This window comes from Nerophis ophidion, linkage group LG07 (genome assembly GCF_033978795.1).
Source record: "Nerophis ophidion isolate RoL-2023_Sa linkage group LG07, RoL_Noph_v1.0, whole genome shotgun sequence".
Lineage (NCBI taxonomy): Eukaryota > Metazoa > Chordata > Actinopteri > Syngnathiformes > Syngnathidae > Nerophis > Nerophis ophidion.
The window spans coordinates 68,346,503-68,367,676 of NC_084617.1; the positions used below are offsets into that span (position 1 = coordinate 68,346,503).

General features: G+C 41.2%; 1 protein-coding gene across 2 annotated transcripts in view; it reads left to right on the plus strand.

Annotated features, from left to right (window-relative positions):
- adam28 (ADAM metallopeptidase domain 28) overlaps window positions 1-21,174 on the plus strand; it is a 60,294-nt gene that overhangs the window by 28,652 nt on the left and 10,468 nt on the right. For both annotated transcript variants that reach the window (XM_061906965.1, XM_061906966.1), the window contains exons 12-16: window positions 2,637-2,814; window positions 11,745-11,834; window positions 15,865-16,060; window positions 20,739-20,844; window positions 20,914-21,070. In XM_061906965.1, coding sequence (XP_061762949.1) covers window positions 2,637-2,814; window positions 11,745-11,834; window positions 15,865-16,060; window positions 20,739-20,844; window positions 20,914-21,070 — 727 coding nt within the window. The remainder of the gene's footprint in view (window positions 1-2,636; window positions 2,815-11,744; window positions 11,835-15,864; window positions 16,061-20,738; window positions 20,845-20,913; window positions 21,071-21,174) is intronic.

Here is a 21,174-nt window from a genome sequence, read left to right on the forward strand (position 1 = left end):
AGCAGCGCGAGCGATTCGGACCGAGAAAGCGACAATTTCCCCATTAATTTGAGCGAGGATGAAAGATTCGTGGATGAGGAAAGTGAGAGTGAAGGACTAGAAAAGAAAAAAAAAAATAAGTAAAAAAAAAAAGGCGAGGACAGTGAGAGCGATTCAGATGTTATTAGACACATTTACTAGGATAATTCTGGAAAATCCCTTATCTACCTATTGTGTTACTAGTGTTTTAGTGAGATTATATAGTAACTGAAAGTCGTAGGGGTGTGGCCACGGGTATGGTGACCGCCAGTCTCTCTGAGGGAAGCCACACAGCTGCAGTGGGAGCGATTCAGATGTTATTAGACAAATTTACTAGGATAATTCTGGAAAATCCCTTATCTGCTTATTGTGTTATTAGTGTTTAGTCGTACCTGTACAACCTGAAGGTCGGCCCCGCACCTTTCTTCAGCACCAGTCGACGGGTGGTGGCGATGCCCATCTCTGCCTTCGCAATGGACCCTCTTCGAAACACGATCTTTCGAAATGACCGCTGCATAATACACTGTACTTTGTGTGTGTGGTCCAATCCAACCGTGTTCGCTTGACCGCTCTGTTCCATAGTAAAGCTTCACCGTCATCTGTAAACAATGAAACACAGACTGTGTTTGTGTTGCTAAAGGCGGCCGCAATACACCGCTTCCCACCTACAGCTTTCTTCTTTGATGTCTCCATTGTTCATTAAACAAATTGCAAAAGTTTCAGCAACACAGATGTCCAGAATACTGTGGAATTATGCGATGAAAACAGACGACTTATAGCTGGGAACGATGCTGGAACAAAATGTCCTCTACAATGCGTGACGTCACGCGCACGCGTCATCATACCGAGACGTTTCAGCAGGATTTTTCGGCGCGAAATTTAAAATTGCAATTTAGTAAACTAAAAAGGCTGTATTGGCATGTGTTGCAATGTTAATATTTCATCATTGATGTATAAACTATCAGACTGCGTGGTCGCTAGCAGTGGGTTTCAGTAGGCCTTTAAACAATGCATTATCCACTACTCACGTTAGCCATTGGTTTAGATAGGAAGTAGTGTCTGTCCTGTAGCTATCCACCTATTTTGTCTCCATTGGTAGGACTCCAAAGCATTCCCAGGCCATTCCGGTCGTACTTGGGTCTGCCCTGAGATGGTTCCACTTGGTCACCACACCAATAGCAAAACCCACCAATAATGAAGGCTTCTAAAAATGCCCACACCAGGATTCGTCACCCCCGTCGATCGCGATTGACAAGTCGATCTTTGGGACTTTACTGGTTATCTCAAAAATGCTAGAAAACAGAGTGACCAACAGAGCTCCCAACCTGCACACATTTAGACTCTTTGTAAGTTTTGCTGCTCTTGGGAGGTCATATCACTTTCCTGCAGTTTAAACATATTTAATAACTTGACTAATGTTTGATTCATAGATTGACAGTGCATTCAAACTACAACCCCCGTAAAACCTTGTCCTGACAGAAGAAGGTACTGTCGTTAGTACATATATTAAAGGCATACTGAAATTAGATTTTCTTATTTAAACGGGGATAACAGCTCCATTCTATGTGTCATACTTGATCATTTCGCGATATTGCCATATTTTTGCTGAAAGGATTTAGTAGAGAACATCGACGATAAAGTTTGCAACTTTTGGTTGCTAATAAAAAAAAGCCTTGCCTGTACCGGAAGTAGCAGACGATGTGCGCGTGACGTCACGGGTTTTAGAGCTCCTCACATCCTCACGTTGTTTATAATTTTAGCCAGCAGCAGCAAGAGCTATTCGGACCGAGAAAGCGACAAATTCCCCATTAATTTGAGCGAGGATGAAAGATTTATGGATGAGGAAATTTAGAGTGAAGGCCTAGAAAGAAAAAAAAAAGGTGAGGGCAGTGAGAGCGATTTAGATGTTATTAGACACATTTACTAGGATACTTCTGGGAATTCCCTTATCTGCCTATTGTGTTGCTAGTGTTTTAGTGAGTTAAATAGTACCTTAAAGTGGGAGGGGTGTGGCCACGGGTGTTTTGACGCCAGAATCTCTGAGAGAAGTCACGGCAGCTGCAGGAGGACGCTGGCTCCGCTGATCTTCGGTAAGAGGCGACTTATTTCCACAATTTTCTCACCGAAAACTGCCGGTTGACATGTAGTCGGGATCCATGTTCGCTTGACCGCTCTGATCCATAGTAAAGCTTCACCTCCGGGAATTTTAAACAAGGAAACACCGTGTGTTTGTGTGGCTAAAGCTTCCCACCTCCATATTTCTTCTTTGACTTCTCCATTATTAATTGAACTAATTGCAAAAGATTCAGCAACACAGATGTCCAGAATACTGTGTAATTGTGCGATGAAAAGAGACGACTTTTAGCCATAAGTGGTGCTGGGTTAATATGTCCCCTCCAACCAATAACGTCACAAACACGCGTCATCATTCCGCGACGTTTTCAACAGGTAACTCCGCGGGAAATTTAAAATTGCAATTTAGTAAACAAAAAAGGCCGTATTGGCATCTGTTGCAATGTTAATATTTCATCATTGATATATAAACTATCAGACTGCGTGGTCGGTAGTAGTGGGTTTCAGTAGGCCTTTAATGAAATATTTACCCTCTATCCCACTAGCTACGACATCCCACGCTCATTCAGCAGCTGCAGCAGCAGTTTTTTTGAGAGATACTTGACCAGCCGCACCCCAGAATGTCTGCTGGACGAGCCTAACTACTTGAGTCTGGTGACTCCCTCGGTCTGCGGCAACGGTTTCGTTGAGAAAGGCGAGCAGTGCGACTGCGGCACTGAAAAGGTAAAAACTCCTACAAACACATACTGGAACTGTATTAGAATGTCAGTTCAAATAAATTAGATTACGGTAACAAAGGGATGGTAGTGGGCGGAGCTTTCCTGGCTTTTTTTTCGTCCTGCAAAGGTCAATACAAGCTCAGATTGACAATGGACTATGTTATCCTACAACGTCCTAAGGTTATCCAATAACATTTCAGGTGTGGAATGTGTTGCAATCTGCTAATTTAATGTTTGCCTGCCATTGTTTATTTTGTGAAATTAGCCATGACACAAAGGCATGTAATTATTATGGATGCTGCAGGAGACAAAAAGTGAAGGTAGGGGGAGTTGTCATACGTTGCTTTTTTAAAAAACTGAATCTGAATAGGTGGCTGAATACTACCAAGTTATAGAGACTGGTTGCACATAAGGCATGGGTGTCAAACTCTGGCCTGAGGGCCAAATTTGGCCCGCCGTTTAATTTAATTTGGCCCTTGAGGCAATATCAAATTAACATTAGAGCTGGCCCGCCAGTAACACCACATTCACCGCTGATACTCATACTTGCCAACCCTCCCGATTTTCCCAGGACACTCCCGAAGTTTAGTGCCCTTCCCGAAAATCTCCCTGGGCAACCATTCTCCCAATTTCCACCCGGACAACAATATTTGGAGCGTGCCTTAAAGGCACTGCCTTTAGCGTCCTCTACAACATGTCGTCACGTCCTCTTTTCCTCCATATAAACAGCGTGCTGGCCAAGTCACATAATATACGTGGCTTTCACAAACACATACTTGGGCAACAGCCATACAGGTCACACTGAGGGTGGCTATATAAAAAACTTTAACATTGTTACAAATATGCGCCACACTGTGAACCCACACCAAACAAAAATGACAAAAACATTTCGGGAGAACCCCCGCACCGTAACACAACATAAACACAACAGAACAAATACCCAGAATCTCTTGCAACACTAACTCTTCCGGAATGCTACTATATACACCCCCTGCCCCGCCCACCTAATTTTTATATTATTTTTGAATTTATTAGCCTGTGGAAAAAGTTAATGTTGATATTTACCTCAGAAGGCTGCAAATGGAAAAGAGCCATTAATTTTTTAAATTAAATTGTATTTAATATACCACTGATGTTTTTTGAAATTATTTTTTTTTTGCACTATTACGTTATGTAAGCTCTGCCTGTTCCATGGGAGGAAGCCCAAATACCCGGAGGGAACCCGCGCAGTCCCGGGGAGAACATGCAAACTCCACCCAGAAAAATCCCGAGCCCGGGATTGAACCCAGGATTACTCAGGACCTTCGTATTGTGAGGCAGATGCACTAACCCCTGTTCCACCGTGCTGCCCTATTGAAAATTGAACAAGCAAGGCTTCATTGCAAAACTTGTTTGGGTCCCTATTAAAATGTTAATTGGTTCAACCTTGGCCCGGCGGCTTTGTTCAGTTTTAAATGTTGGCCCACTCTGTGTTTGAGTTTGACACCCCTGATATAAGGTATGTTAGAAAGCGGAGTTACAATGCCATCTACTGGTTGTTTATAAAGCAGGGGTGTCCAACTCAAATACAGAGTGGGCCAAAATTTAAAACTAAACAAAGCCGCGGGCCAAGGTTGAACAAATTAACCTTTTAATAGGGACCCAAACAAGTTTTGCAATGAATATTGAACAAGCAAGGCTTAAATAGGGCAGCACGGTAGAACAGGGGTTAGTGCATCTGCCTCACAGTACGAAGGTCCTGAGTAATCCTGGGTTCAATCCCGGGCTCGGGATCTTTATTGTGTGGAGTTTGCATGTTCTCCCCGTGACTGCGTGGGTTCCCTCTGGGTACTCGAGCTTCCTCCCATGGAACAGGCAGAGCTTATATAACGTAATAGTGCAAAATCAACTTTAAAAAAACAAACAAAAAAACATCAGTGGTATATTAATAAAATGTAATTAAAAAAATTAATGCCTCTTTTCTATTTACAGCCTTCTGAGGTAAATGTCAACATTAACTTTTTCCACAGGCTAATAAATTCGAAAATGAAATAAACATTAGGTGGGCGGGGTTTGGTGGTAGCGGGGGGTGTATATTGTAGCATTCCGGAAGAGTTAGTGCTGCAAGGGGATTTTAGGATTTGTTCTGTGGTGTTTATGTTGTGTTACGGTGCTGGTGTTCTCCCGAAATGTGTTTTGTCATTCTTGTTTGGTGTGGGTTTATAGTGTGGCACATATTTGTAACAATGTTAAAGTTGTTTATACGGCCACCCTCAGTGTGACCTGTATGGCTGTTGACCAAGTATGTGTGTGTGAAAGCCGCATAGATTATGTGAATTGGCCAGCACGCTGTTTATATGGAGGAAAAGAGGACGTGACGACATGTTGTAGAGCAGTGGTCCCCAACCTTTTTGTATCCGCGGACCGGTCAACGATTAATAATTTGTCCCGCGGGCCGGGGGGGGGGGGTGTCCTTTTTTTTTAAATTTATTTATTTTTTTACTTCTTTGTCATGAAAAAGGGAGGGTTTTGTGGTTGGTGCACTAATTGTAAGTGTATATTGTGTTTTTTATGTTGATTTTATTTATTTATTTATTTTTTTTAATAAAAAATTATTCTGCGGCCTGGTACCAATCGGGCCACGGCCCGGTGGTTGGGGACCTCTGTTGTAGAGGACAGTGCCTTTAAGGCACGCTCTCAATATTGTTGTCTGGGTGGAAATCGGGAGAATGGTTGCCCAGGGAGATTTTCGGGAAAGGCACTAAACTTCGGGAGTCTCCCGGGAAAATCGGGAGGGTTGGCAAGTATGAGTATTAGCGGTGAATGTGGTGTTACCGGCGGGCCAGCTCTAATGTTAATTTGATATTGCCTCAAGGGCCAGATGAAATTGAACGGCGGGCCAGAGTTTGACACCCATGCTTTACATGGACTGGCACCTCCTTATATCTCGAACCTCATCCAAATTTACACTCCTGCGCGCGTTTTAAGGTCCGAGAGCCAGCACCAGCTCGTGTTGCCCAAGACCAGACTTAAAACCAGGAGAGACAAGGCCTTCTCTGTGGTCGGCCCTCCGTTTTAGAACTGCTCCCACAGTGAAGTGTTTTAAGTCTTGTCTTAAGACCCACTTTTATTCTTTGGCTTTTAACACTACGTGAGTTGTGTGGTCCTCTTGTGTTTTATTAAAATTTAGATTTCTATTTATTGTTTTAATTGGTGTTAACCATTACATTTTTTTTTAATCATATTGGTTTTATTTTTTATTCAGTCATTGGTGGAGCCAAGGATAATATTTGAATATTGTCTTTAATATTGTTGTGCAGCACTTTGGAAACATTTATCAATCAATCAATCAATGTTTACTTATATAGCCCTAAATCACTAGTGTCTCAAAGGGCTGCACAAACCACAACACAAACCACTACGACATCCTCGGTAGGCCCACATAAGGGCAAGGAAAACTCACACCCAGTGGGACGTCGGTGACAATGATGACTATGAGAACCTTGGAGAGGAGGAAAGCAATGGATGTCGAGCGGGTCTATTTATGTTATTTAAATATGCTATATAAATAAAGTGGATTGATCGATTGGATCTACTGTACAAATTTGTAACGCCAAGTTACATTCACACACTTGGGACACAAAAAAGTTGACTTTATATGCTTATTTGGGTTTCATTGTATCCATTAAACCAGGGGAAGGGAACCTGTGGCTCTTTTGATGACTGCATCTGGCTCTCAGATAAATCACAGCTGACATTGCTTAACACGATTAGTAATGAATAATTCTGCTGGTAATCACAGTGTTAAAAATAACATTCAAAATATAAAACATTCTCATGCATTTTAATACATCCACCCATTTTCTACCGTACCTGTTCAAGACGTCGCATTATTGGTAAGAAGTATTTTATTGATTATTGGTTAGCTTTAGAATAAAAATCATATTAAAAATAATAGGAGACTTAATGTACTCTAAAAAATGTATCATTAATTAAAAATGCATGCATTCAGGGGCGGCATGGCGTAGTGCAGGGGTGGGCATTACGTCGATCTCGGAGGGTGTGTCAGTGGATCTCAAGCCAGGCATTAAAAAAATAGACATAAAAATGAGCAATCATCAATCATACCAAGACTTCACTTTCGTCAGTTGTTTGACATTCTCGGCACCCGAGGATCTTGTGAGATGACGCTGGCTGCTGCGAGCTCATATTTAAGAAAAAAATCACTAACAGGGCGGACGCAGAGAAACACATTTTATTTCTAGAGACTCAGTACCTACTGTCAAAACTCTAAAGACCGACTGCACAGTTCCTGTCTTCACCATAAAAGACCTGCTTCATCCTGCCTGTGCTAACAAAATAAGAGTCTCAGAAAGCTAGCGCGCACAAGCTAGCAAGCTACGGAGTTTGATGCCAATGTATTTCTCCCCCGCCCTCAGCGACCGCTTTCTCACTTGCTTGCCCACCCGCACACTCACTGACGTCACTCACCTGCTGCCAGACATTAGAGGGCCACACACACATGCTACTCTCATAACAAAGTGTTTAAAAAGGAGTATGCAAGTTGGACAAACGAGATGCCAAATCCAACCACTTTCATGTGGTATTGGACAGAAAGGAGGACTTTTTTTTCCCTCCATTTGAAAATGCGGACGTTATCAGCACCACTGTCTAATTCCAATCAATGCAAGTCATCACAATCAAATACACCAACTTATATTCTTGTCTTCATGAAAGAAAGGAATCTATGTGTGTTAAACATGCTTGTATTATCATTAAACACCATTAACTTGTTAACAAAAATGTCTCTTTCATAAATAAATAAATAAATATAACTTATAAATAGGAATGAGGTAGATCTCCTCGACTTGGTCAATTGAAAAGTAGCTCGCCTGCAGAAAAAGTGTGAGCGCCCCTGGCGTAGTGGGTAGAGCGGCCGTGACAGAAACCTGAGGGTTGCAGGTGAATAAACAAGTTGAAAAACGTATTCGGGTGTTACCATTTAGTGGTCAATTGTACGGAATATGTACTGTACTGTGCAATCTACTAATAAAATAAAAGTAAAAGTATCAATCAATCGCTTCGCACCTATTGACATCCAAATCGCTGCCGTTGAGTCCTTGGGCAGGACACTTCACCCTTTCCCCCGGTGCCGCTCACACTGGTGAATGAATGATGAATGAATGGTAGTCGGAGGGGGCCGTAGGCGCAAACTGGCCATTATTATTATTATTATTGTTTTTTTGTATTCAGTGTTAAAAAATATTATATGGCTGTCACGGAAATATATTTTAAAATCTTTGGCTTTCATGGCTCTATAAGCCAAAAAGGTTCCCGACCCCTGCATTAAACCATTTCCAATTGTATTTACAATCTGCAAAGTTTAACATCACAGCGCTCTAAATATCTTTTGGCTATTTTGGGAGAATGACATCACAGTAGCAAGACTTTTGCACTCTGACAATGTTATGAGATCAGTCAGACTGGAAATACGCAAACATTGGAAAGAGATGTGGTGTTTATCATCCTCAATCCTTATGTAAGACAAGAACACATACGCTTGGCTTTTTTTATGCATACAAAATTGTAAATAAATAGCAAACAATTTGAGTCAACAGATCAAGGTTGCTCCTCTGTGACTTTTGTTTTGCCCATTTCATCATGTATGCTTACGGTATTAGTTTATTTCCAACATGCAAACAGTTACAATGTTGTCCAGCGCAGATTTACAGTTTCACATTTAATAATGTCCGAAAAGGAGTCGGAAGAAGCAGAGCTGTGGTTGTTTTGTTCAGATTGTTCAGCATGTATTGACCTACATTGTATGTTTTTTTTAAGTATGTTTAATGTCCAAAATGTATCAAAGGGGCGGCATGGCGTAGTGGGTAGAGCGGCCGTGCCAGAAACCTGAGGGTGGCAGGTTCGCTTCCCACCTATGGACTTTAAAGTCGCTGCCGTTGTGTCCTTGGGCAGGACACTTCACCCTTTGCCCCCGGTGCCGCTCACACTGGTGAATGAATGATGAATGAATGATTGGTGGTGGTCGGAGGGGCCGTAGGCGCAAACTGGCAGCCACGCTTCCGTCAGTCTACCCCAGGGCAGCTGTGGCTACTGATGTAGCTTACCACCACCAGGTGTGAATGAATGATGGGTTCGCACTTCTCTGTGAGCGCTTTGAGTATCTAACAATAGAAAAGCGCGATATAAATCTAATCCATTATTATTATTATTATCAAAGTCCTCCCACCCCCACATTCTTGTGTTCTTCTGTTAATTGAAAACGTTTGGACATCCCTATTCTAATGCTCTGAATCATTGTTTCTAAATCCAAACAAACATTGTAACGGTTTAGTGTTGGCAGGAATTTCAGGCATGTGATTTTTCCGTCTAAAGTCGGAATTCCGTCTTTTTTAATCTCGGGGGGGAAAAAAAAAACATCTTCCGTTTTTCGTTTTTTTTTTCCCGACCCTAAGTCATGATTCGTTTACTTGCCGATTCGTCTTTTGTAATCGAGACGTAGCTTATAGTTGATTGGTCAAAATGCTCCAATCAGGACATCTGTTATGAAAGATGACGTTAGTACTGCCATTTTCCAAATGTAAACGATGTCGGTTCTCGAGACAAAGGACGCTTCACGAGTAAAAGAAATTGATAAACAAGTCAAAAATAAGTTTCGATGGGACTGGATGGAAAGGGAAATCACTGATACTGTTGGGAAGAAGGAAGTTACGACTTTGTTCGACGATTTTATTCGGAAAATCGATCGTCCCGGAAAAGTTTTGTGCACGTGGCGTCATGATAATATTGACTATGGATCAGGAGGTTTCAAGGCTTTGGAAGTACATGCGAAACGCCAAAAACATATGAAACAACTTGAAGCAAGGAAAACAAACTTTTCACTAGCTGGTACTTTTGGATGTCAACCGAAATTGAGCAAACCGTACGGACTTCATCCTTTGTTTACATCAACAACTGCAGTAGACATCAATCAATCAATGTTTATTTATATAGCCCTAAATCACAAATGCCTTAAAGAACTGTACAAACCACTACGACATCCTCGGAAGAACCCACATAAGGGCAAGGAAAACTGACACCCTGTGGGCAAGGAGAACTCACACCCAGTGGGACGCCAGTGACAATGATGACTATGAGAACCTTGGAGAGGACCTCATATGTGGGCAACACCCCCCCTCTAGGGGACCGAAAGCAATGGATGTCGAGCGGGTCTAACATGATACTGTGAAAGTTCAATCCATAGTGGATCCAATACAGCCGCGAGAGTTCAGTTCAAAGCGGATCCAAGACAGCAGCGAGAGTCCCGTCCACAGGAAACCATCCCAAGCGGAGTCGGATCAGCATCGTAGAAATGTCCCCAACCGATACACAGGCGAGCGGTCCATCCTGGGTCCCGACTCTGGACAGCCAGTACTTCATCCATGGTCATCGGACCGGACCCCCTCCACAAGGGAGGGGGGGACAGAGGAGAAAAAGAAAAGAAGCGGCAGATCAACTGGTCTAAAAAGGAGGTTTATTTAAAGGCTAGTGTATACAAATGAGTTTTAAGGTGAGACTTAAATGCTTCGGGAGGAAAGATCCACCCAAACAACCCACTTCGGTTAATAATGAGGTAAGGTAAAAAATATTTCCTTGCGAAATACGCATGTTTGTTTTAAATATTAGCCAATTCTTGCTTTGCGAAACATAAATGGGTTTTTCTAAAAATAAAAAGCCACGTGAAAATATGTTATGAAATTACAGAAATTCAAAGAGTCGCGTTATTGATTGCAGGTAACGATTTATTTGAAATAAATTTGCACATAATACTATTTTGTAATATTAATTTCTTATGTAGTCTCTTGAAACAATATTGTCAGTGGTGTAACAATCTTGAAGGTAAATATTTTCACACTTGTTTCATGCAATATGTCAGTGTCCTCACATTATTATTATTTCCTATTTTCAAATATGAGTAAACAATACTAAACATGTGTAATTATTTTCATAAATTTATATCCTATTTTGGCAAAAATAATGAAATGTTTACATTTGGTATTTTGTTATATTTGTAACTAAACGTGTAGGCAATTAGGCATATACATTAAAACTGAATTGTTATTAGTGGTTCTGTATTTTACAATTAATGCTACTTTCTGATAGCATAGTTTTAACTTTAAAATATATTTTGTATAATAATAAATATTGGCAAACCTGTTACACCACTGATATTTTGTTTACCCCATTTATACAATATCTGACTAATAGTAATGATAGAATGATTTCAAATATGAAAGGACATTTTATTTTGGAGCAATCTGCTTACTACCAAAACCTAGTCAAATTTTGAGAATGACCCATATTGTGTATTTGGATGTGTTTGTCAATGATTGCATGATTGTTGAAGCTTTTTTTTCTTTAGTTAATGTTGTATTTTTTCAGTCTTTTTCATTGTGGTTAAAATCACATGCCGGGAATTTATAGCACCTTATGAGTGTATTCTGAGTACGATATCTGCCATGCTTGTTTTTATCAGCTAAAAGTAATACTTTTCTGTGCCCCCTAAGTGATTTCTTTTTTCTCTAACTTTCCGGAATAAATCAATTATATTTATATAGTGCTTTTTCACACAATTGTCTCAGTGCTTTACACTGAGAAACCCATACATTGCAGCTTGGTGGTGGGAAGCTACATTTATACCAGTGTGGGTGCAAGTGTCTTGCCCAAGGACACAACAGCAGTGACTAGGCTGGCGGAAGCTGGAATCGATCCAGGAACCCACAAGTTTCTGGACCGACTGTGTCCGAACTGAATGATGTCTCAGAATGGAGTCTTCTTAAAATACTTACTAACTACTGGTCACAAAGGCACAAAACATATTTGATGACACAATTAGGATCTATGTTCCATGTTACAGAAAGGAAAATGTCCTGTGAAATCTCTGTTTTCTGTCCATAGGAGTGCACCAACCCATGCTGCAATGCCACCACCTGCAGTCTGAGTGAGGGCTCCCAGTGCGCAGCAGGCGAATGCTGTGAAAAGTGTAAGGTGAGTAAACAAAAATCCACATAATAGACAGCAACACTCATGTGTTGCAATGTAAGTCAGGTACAGTGCTACTTCAACCTACGAGTAACTTGAGATACGAGTTGTGTGCTTGTTTATGATTAACTTGCCAGCATAGTTTTAAGATGATTGCTGTTTTTTTGGAAGTTTGCCTATCATTTGCAATCCTTATGTACAAACCCCAAGTTCCATATGAGTTGGGAAATTGTGTTAGATTAAATATGAACAGAATACAATGATTTGCAAATCATTTTCAACCCATATTCAGTTGAATATGCTACAAAGACAACATATTTGATGTTTAAACTAATAAACATTTATTTTTTTGCAAATAATCATTAACTTTAGAATTTGATGCCAGCAACACGTGACAAAGAAGTTAAAAATGGTGGCAATAAATACTGATAAAGTTGAGGAATGCTCATCAAACACTTATTTGGAACATCCCACAGGTGTGCAGGCTAATTGGGAACAGGTGGGTGCCATGATTGGGTAAAAAAACAGCTTCCCAAAAAAATGCTCAGTCTTTCACAAGAAAGGATGGGGTGAGGTACACCCCTTTGTCCACAACTGCGTGAGCAAATAGTCAAACAGTTTAAGAACAACGTTTCTCAAAGTGCAATTGCAAGAAATGTAGGGATTTCAACATCTACGGTCCATAATATCATCAAAAGATTCAGAGAATCTGGAGAAATCACTCCACGTAAGCGGCATGGCCGGAAACCAACATTGAATGACCGTGTCTTCCGATCCCTCAGACGGCACTGTATCAAAAACCGACATCAATCTCTAAAGGATATGACCACATGGGCTCAGGAACACTTCAGAAAACCACTGTCACTGAATATAGTTTGTCGCTACATCTGTAAGTTAAAGCTCTACTGTGCAAAAGGAAAGCCATTTATCAACAACATCCAGAAACGCCGCCGGCTTCTCTGGGCCCGAGATCATCTAAGATGGACTGATGCAAAGTGGAAAAGTGTTCTGTGGTCTGACGAGTCCACATTTCATATTGTTTTTGAAAATCGGACGAAAGGGGGAGCGAACCATCCAGACTGTTATCGACGCAAAGTTGAAAAGCCAGCATCTGTGATGGTATGGGGGTGCATTAGTGCCCAAGGCATGGGTAACTTACACATCTGTGAAGGCACCATTAATGCTGAAAGGTACATACAGGTTTTGGAACAACATATGCTGCCATCCAAGCGCCGTCTGTTACGACTGGTTGGCATAGTGATGCCAAATTGGTCCCTTCGTGGATGCGTCGGCATAAACACAGCAACGGTAAGTTTAAATGATTTATTACACTTAACAAAAACAGACTATGAACAAAAACACTGGAGCTAACAGACAAAAATAAACCAAGGGCGCTAGCATGAAAGCTAGGAATAGAAAAATACAAAAACTATACTTGGCACGAAGCACACAAAAGAGTAAACAAAAAATATTCAGCATGAAAGCTGGAATATCGAGTGGCTTAGCGTAAGAGCTAGCGAGAAAATACATACGGGTAGTAGACAGTCGTGAATGTTGCTCGAAGGCAAATTAGAGTCCCAGAAAGAATAACGAAAAGGGACGGGCTTAAATAGGTGAGTAATCAAAAGGTGACAGGTGTGCAGAAACCGTGATTAGCAGGTGGGATCAATGAGGAACCATGGTGACTGACTAAACAGGAAGTAAGAGTGTAGAACAGTGATACAACAACTGGAAGTATAAAACGTGGTGATCCAAGTAGTGGATCGCAACACCGTCTTTTTCATGGACGCCCCTGCTTCTTTCAGCAAGACAATGCCAAGCCACATTCAGCACGTGTTCCAACAGCGTGGCTTTGTAAAAAAAAGAGTGCGGGTACTTTCCTGGCCCGCCTGCAGTCCAGACTTGTCTCCCATCGAAAATGTGTGGCGCATTATGAAGCGTAAAATACGACAGCGGAGACCCCGGACTGTTGAACGACTGAAGCTCTACATAAAACAAGAATGGGAAAGAATTCCACTTTCAAAGCTTCAACAATTAGTTTCCTCAGTTCCCAAACGTTTATTGAGTGTTGTTAAAAGAAAAGGTGATGTAACACAGTGGTGAACATGCCCTTTCCCAACTACTTTGGCACATTTTGCAGCCATGAAATTCTAAGTTAATTATTATTTGCAAAAAAAAATAAAGTTTGAGTTTGAACATTAAATATGTTGTCTTTGTAACATATTCAACTGAATATGGGTTGAAAATTATTTGCAAACGATTGTATTCCGTTTATATTTACATCTAACACAATTTCCCAACTCATATGGAAACGGGGTTTGTAGGACAAGAACACACATTTTTATTGCATTCTAAATCGTAAATTAATGTGATCAAAATTCAGTTTACAATGGAGCTTATGGAAGTTGCTGTATTCTGCCTACAAAATCTTTTAAAATACCATCTAAACACCTCCATTAAGGTTTTATAAACATGGTGTAACCTGCAGCTTCTATTGGCAAGCAACACATTATACAGACAAAATAAACACGTCCCCGAATAGAACATTACACACAAAAAAGAATAGAGTCTAATTATTTGGACTCCTGTACACTGTAGATCAGGGGTGGCCACACTTCTTCTGCAGACGAGTTACTTTTCAATTGACCCAATCGAGGGGATCTACCTCATTCATATGTATCATTTATACGTTTTTGTTTATGAAACATACGTTTTTGTTAACTCATCCAATGTGTATACTGTACACACATTGGATGAACAGTCTTAGACATTTCACCAGCACAGTTGATGTACAGTATCTACCTCTGCTTGATTTTGATTGCTGTATGTGGAATGTAACAATGAAAAATTAAAACAAATCAATCAATCAATGTTTATTTATATAGCCCTAAATCACAAATGTCTCAAAGGACTGCACAAATCATTACGACTACAACATCCTCGGAAGAACCCACAAAAGGGCAAGGAAAACTCACACCCAGTGGGCAGGGAGAATTCACATCCAGTGGGACGCCAGTGACAATGCTGACTATGAGAAACCTTGGAGAGGACCTCAGATGTGGGCAACCCCCCCTCTAGGGGACAAAAAGCAATGGATGTCGAGCGGGTCTAACATGATACTGTGAAAGTTCAATCCATAGTGGCTCCAACACAGCCGCGAGAGTTCAGTTCAAGCGGATCCAAGACAGCAGCGAGAGTCCCGTCCACAGGAAACCATCCCAAGCGGAGGTGGATCAGCAGCGTAGAGATGTCCCCAACTGATACACAGGCGAGCGGTCCATCCTGGGTCTCGACGCTGGACAGCCAGTACTTCATCCATGGTCATCGGACCGGACCCCCTCCACAAGGGAGGGGGGGACATAGGAGAAAAAAGAAAAGAAGCGTCAGATCAACTGGTCTAAAAAGGAGGTCTATTTAAAGGCTAGAGTATACAGATGAGTTTTAAGGTGAGACTTAAATGCTTCTACTGAGGTGGCATCTCAAACTGTTACCGGGAGGGCATTCCAGAGTACTGGAGCCCGAACGGAAAACGCTCTATAGCCCGCAGACTTTTTTTGGGCTTTAGGAATCACTAATAAGCCGGAGTCTTTTGAACGCAGATTTCTTGCCGGGACATATGGTACAATACAATCGGCAAGATAGGATGGAGCTACACCGTGTAGTATTTTATACGTAAGTAGTAAAACCTTAAAGTCACATCTTAAGTGCACAGGAAGCCAGTGCAGGTGAGCCAGTACAGGCGTAATGTGATCAAACTTTCTTGTTCTTGTCAAAAGTCTAGCAGCCGCATTTTGTACCAACTGTAATCTTTTAATGCTAGACATGGGGAGACCCGAAAATAATACGTTACAGTAATCGAGACGAGACGTAACAAACGCATGGATAATGATCTCGGCGTCTTTAGTGGACAAAATGGAGCTTACATTAACTCATGAATTATTGCACGCTGAATGTGCCACCCCTCCAATAAGTTACACGAAAAAAAACGTAGAGGGGATTTTTTTAGATTTCAAGATGAATAAAATCTTCCCCACAGATCCTATCTCGATCCCGGGAGTGTCGGAGGAAGCAGGATGAGTGTGATCTAGCAGAGTACTGCGACGGAGAGAGCGCCGTCTGCCCAGAAAATGTCTTCAACGTGAACGGACTGCCGTGCGATGAAGGTTCTGGTTTTTGCTACAATGGCCAGTGTCCAAAAAGATCAAGCCAATGCATCAAAATGTATGGCTCAGGTAAGTGTAGACCTAAAACATACCTTTTTGTTAAAACTTTGGTCAGGGCTGAGTTAGACATGCTGTAGGCCATGGGTGTCAAACTCTGGCCCGCGGGCCAAATTTCATTTGGCCCTTGGGGCAATATCAAATTAACATTAGAACTGGCCCGCCGGTATTATACAACATTCACCGTTGATACTCATACTTGGCAACCCTCCCGAATTTCACTGTCCCTCCCGAAAAACATTCTCCCGATTTCCACCTGGACAACAATATTGGGGGCGTGCCTTAAAGGCACTGCCTTTAGCGCCCTCTACAACCTGTCGTCACTTCCGCTTTTCCTCCATACAAACAAATATATGCGGCTTCTAAACACAGGTATGTGAATGCAAGGCATACTTGGTCAACAGCCATACAGGTCACACTGAGGGTGGCCGTATAAACAACTATAACACTGTTACAAATATGCACCACACTGTGAAGCCACACCAAAAATTAATGACAAACACATTTCGGGAGAATATCCGCACCGTAACACAACATAAACACAACAAAACAAATACCCAGAATCCCTTGCAGCAATAACTCTTCCGGGACGCTACAATATAAACCCCCCGCTACCAACAACCCCCCCGCCCTCCCATTTATTTTCAAATTTATTAGCCTGTGGAAAAAGTTAATGTTGACTTTTACCTCAGAAGGCTGCAAATAGAAAAGAGGCATTTAATTTTGTATTAAAATTGTATTTAATATGCCTTTAATGTTTTTTTCGTTTGTTTTTTTGAAAGTTGATTTTGCACTACTAAGTTATATAAGCGTTGCTTGTTCCATATTCAGAGTTAAAGCAAATCAGTGTAGCAAACTGAGCAATAATTATTGATATTTTATTATTATTATTATTTGAAATGGGATTTTGCATGTCGCTATAAAGTTATGTAAGCCTTGCTTCTTCAATATTCAATGCAAAAGTAGTCCGGGTCCCTTTTAAAAGGTTAATTTGTTGAACCTTGGCCCGCGGCTTTGTTCAGTTTAAAATTTTGGCCCACTCTGTACTTGAGTTCGACACCACTGCTGTAGGCCATTACGACGATCTTCAGCTACCGGTCGATGTTGGAAGGGGTGTCGGTCGCTTGCCAGGCAAAAAAAATATACATATCGACTTAAAATGATCTATAATCAATCTTCACTATGACAATCGTCCTTTGATCGACATATGTGAGGACTCTTCTTCGGTATGGTTCTTCCAAGGATTCGTCGAAGTAGAACACAGCAAAGGTATGATATAAATGGATTTATTAAATAATAAAAAGGCTAGGAACAAAAACACTGTTGTAAAGAGAAGGCAAACAAAAAAACGATAGTGTGAAAGCTAAGGTAACACTAGGAAACCAAAACTTGGCTCGAGGGCACAAAGGAGAAAACAAATCATCAGTATGAAAACTGGAATAAACAAGTGGCATAGCATGAGAGCTAGCGAGAAAATACATACGATGGAAAAAATGAGAGTCGTCACTGTAGGATCCGAGAATGAATAACGAAAAGGGGCGAGTTTAAATAAGGGAGGTGATTAGAAGAAAACAGGTGTGCGTGGATAACAAGTGGCAGGTGAACTAATGAGCTACCATGGTGACGGACTAAACAGGAAATAAAGACGTTAAACAACAGGGTGATACAAAAATGGAACAATAAACCAGAATATGTGCAGATCCGAGCAGCGGATCGCAACAACATACACGGCAACTGAGGGTCTTGTTAGACCAGTGGTTCTTAACCTGGGTTCGATCGAACCCTAGGCTCATCGTCTCAATAAAAACTTCTTCCTTTCGGCGTTTTAGGGATACGGCAACAGCAGAAGTAACACTGATTTGCAGGTGTGTCATTTGTTGTGAGTTTATGCACTGTGTTGGTTTTGTTCTTTGAACAAGGTGATGTTCATGCACGGTTGTGCACCAGTAAAAAAACATGGTAACATTTTAGTATGGGGAACATATTCACCATTAATTATAGTTGCTTATTAACATGCAAATTAGTAACATATTGGCTCTAAGTAGTCATTATTAAGTACTTATTAATGCCTTATTCGGCATGGCCTCATTGTAACCCTAACCAAATAACTCTAGATTAAGTCTTCGTTACTTAGAATATGTTCTCCATACTAAAGTGTTACAAAAACACATAAATTTGTCTTGAATTAATTAAAAAAACATTTTATTTTTCACTAAGAAGGGTTTGGTGAATGCACATATGAAACTAATGGAGTTTGGTACCTCCAACAAGGTTAAGAACCACTGTGTTGGATGAACGCTGGCTGGTGTGAGCTCAGTACGAAGAAAAAACACAAACGAGAGAAACTATTTTTATTTCAAAATGGTCTCTCTCTCCCAAACATTTGCGGTCATAGGTGGAAAGACTAACCTGTTCCTGTCTTCACAATAAAAGTAATTATTTGTCCTGGTTGGGTTAAAGGGGAACATTATCACAATTTCAAAAGGGTTAAAAACAATAAAAAATCAGTTCCCAGTGGCTTGTTGTATTTTTTGAAGTTTTTTCCTAAATTTTACCAGTCCCGGAATATCCCAAAATAAAGCTTTAAAGTGCCTTATTTTCGCTATCTTCGAAACCACTATCCATTTCCCTGTGACGTTATACAGGGCTGCCAATGTAAACAAACAATTGGAATACCACAGCAAGATATAGCGACATTAGCTCGGATTCAGACTCGGATTTCAGCGGCTTAAGCGATTCAACAGATTACGCATGTATTGAAACAGATGGTTGGAGTCTGAAAGTATTGAAGAAGAAACTGAAGCTATTGACGCTATTCATAGCCATAGCATGGCCGAATAGCCGCGTTAGCATCGCCGGTAAAATGTGCGGACCAAACGATCAGGACTTTCGCATTTTGTGATAACGGAGCAACTTCAATCCGTCGATTGGTAAGTGTTTTTTTCGCATTAAATGTGGGTGGAAGGAAACGTAATATAGTTGCAAATGCATCTACAGGTTATCCATACATCTCTGTGCCATGTCTGCTTTAGCACCGGCGGTAAATAGCATGTTAGCATTGATTAGCATAGCATGTTAGCATCGATTAGCTGGCAGTCAACATCAACAAAACTCACCTTTGTGAATTTGTTGACTTTATAGTCGCAAATGCATCTGCAGGTTATCCATACATCTCTGTGCCATGTCTGGTTTAGCACTGCCGGTAAATAGCATATTAGCATCGATTAGCGTAGCATGTTAACATCGATTAGCGTAGCATGTTAGAATCGATTAGCTGGCAGTCACGCCGCAACCAAATATGTCTGATTAGCACATAAGTCAACAACAAAACTCACCTTTGTGATTTCGTTGACTTTATCCTTGCAAATGCATCTGCAGGTTATCCATACATCTCTGTGCCATGTCTGTCATCGCCGGTAAAATGTGAAGACACTACAGCACATTCAATGGGGGTCTGGCGGCAGACACTTTCGCATCTTCGGTGCAACTTGAATCCCTCCCTGTTAGTGTTGTTACACCCTCCGACAACACACCGACGAGGCATGATGTCTCCAAGGTTCCAAAAAATAGTCGAAAAAAACGGAAAATAACAGAGCTGAGACCCGTGTGCATAATGTGTAGAAAATTAAAATGGCGGCTGTATTACCTCGGAGACGTCACGTTCTGACGTCATGGCCACCAGAGCAATAAACAGAAAGGCGTTTAATTTGCCAAAATTCACCCATTTAGAGTCCGGAAATCGGTTCAAAAAATACATGGTCTTTTTTCTGCACCATCAAGGTATATATATTGACGCTTACATAGGTTTGGTGATAATGTTCCCCTTTAACAAAACAGGGGTCTCAGATTAATCAGAAACACTTTATTAATCTCCGAGGGGAAATTGAAATGTTCAGCACAATCCCATTCAAGATCAGACAAACAATACAGGGAGACAGAACAGGATAAAAAAGATACAGGCAAACAATGGGGGGGCGGAAAGAGAAAAAAAAAAAAAAAAATTGGTCTAAGCTTGGGTCTCTGTAGAGCAGTGGTTCTCTAACTTTTTTTGTCATCCCCCACTTTAGACAAGGGGGAGTTTTTAAGCCCCACCTGCCCCCATCGCCACAACAGAACGCTAATGCCAAGCTTAACATTTTCAAATTTATTGAACATCAAGTAACATTCAAGTCAGGGTTTCCCACACATTCATTTATATGTGGCGGCTCGCCACGAAAGAATTATGGCCGCCACAAATAAATAAATAAAAATTTCGGCTTTTGACTCGCTTGACCATTCATAAAAGCAATGGGACTCTGTCTGTGAATGGAGATTGTAGTTACATATTATATATATATGTAAATATGATATAAATATGTACATAAAGTGTTGTAATTATATTCCAACTCCGCGTTCTTCTTGGTCATTGCCGCCGCAAGAATAGAATAATAACATTTTTTTTTTAAGTGAAATTCCCTCCCGTTCCTCGCGCCCCGCCTGTCATGTCTCTATTCCCCACAGGTGGGGCCCGCCCCACACTTTGAGAAACGCTGCTGTAGAGGGAGTCTACTTTTTCCACTTTCACACATCTCTGAAAGAGGTCCAGGGAGCCACTAGGGCGGCGCTAAAGAGCCGCATGTTGCTGACCCCTGCACAAGACCAATAGGATGTAATACAATAATGCCATTAATGGCCCCTTGTGTGCCATCAGGTGCTGTTGAGGCGGACTCTTACTGCTACAACCAGAACACCAGAGGAACCTACTATGCCTTCTGCAAACGTCCCTCAAATGATCGGCACATCCCCTGTCAGAAAGAGTGAGTTTTTGTACAAATTGTATTTTACTCCCAGTTGTGCATGTGAAACTATTGCATTTCTTTTCGCAGAGATGTATTTTGTGGGAAGCTCTTTTGTCACAAGGGTAAAGACAACCCAAACTACGGCCGCATGGTGAGGGTTGGAGAATGCAAGGCAGCATTCTTTGCAGACTTCACCAAAGACTATGGCCAAGTCGAAGCTGGGACCAAATGTGGAAAGGGGAAGGTAAGGTGACGCATCACTTTTGTTTAGAGATGTCCGTTTTAAAATGTAATATCGGAAATTACCGGTATCGATTTCAAAAAGTAAAGTTTATGACTTTTTAAAAC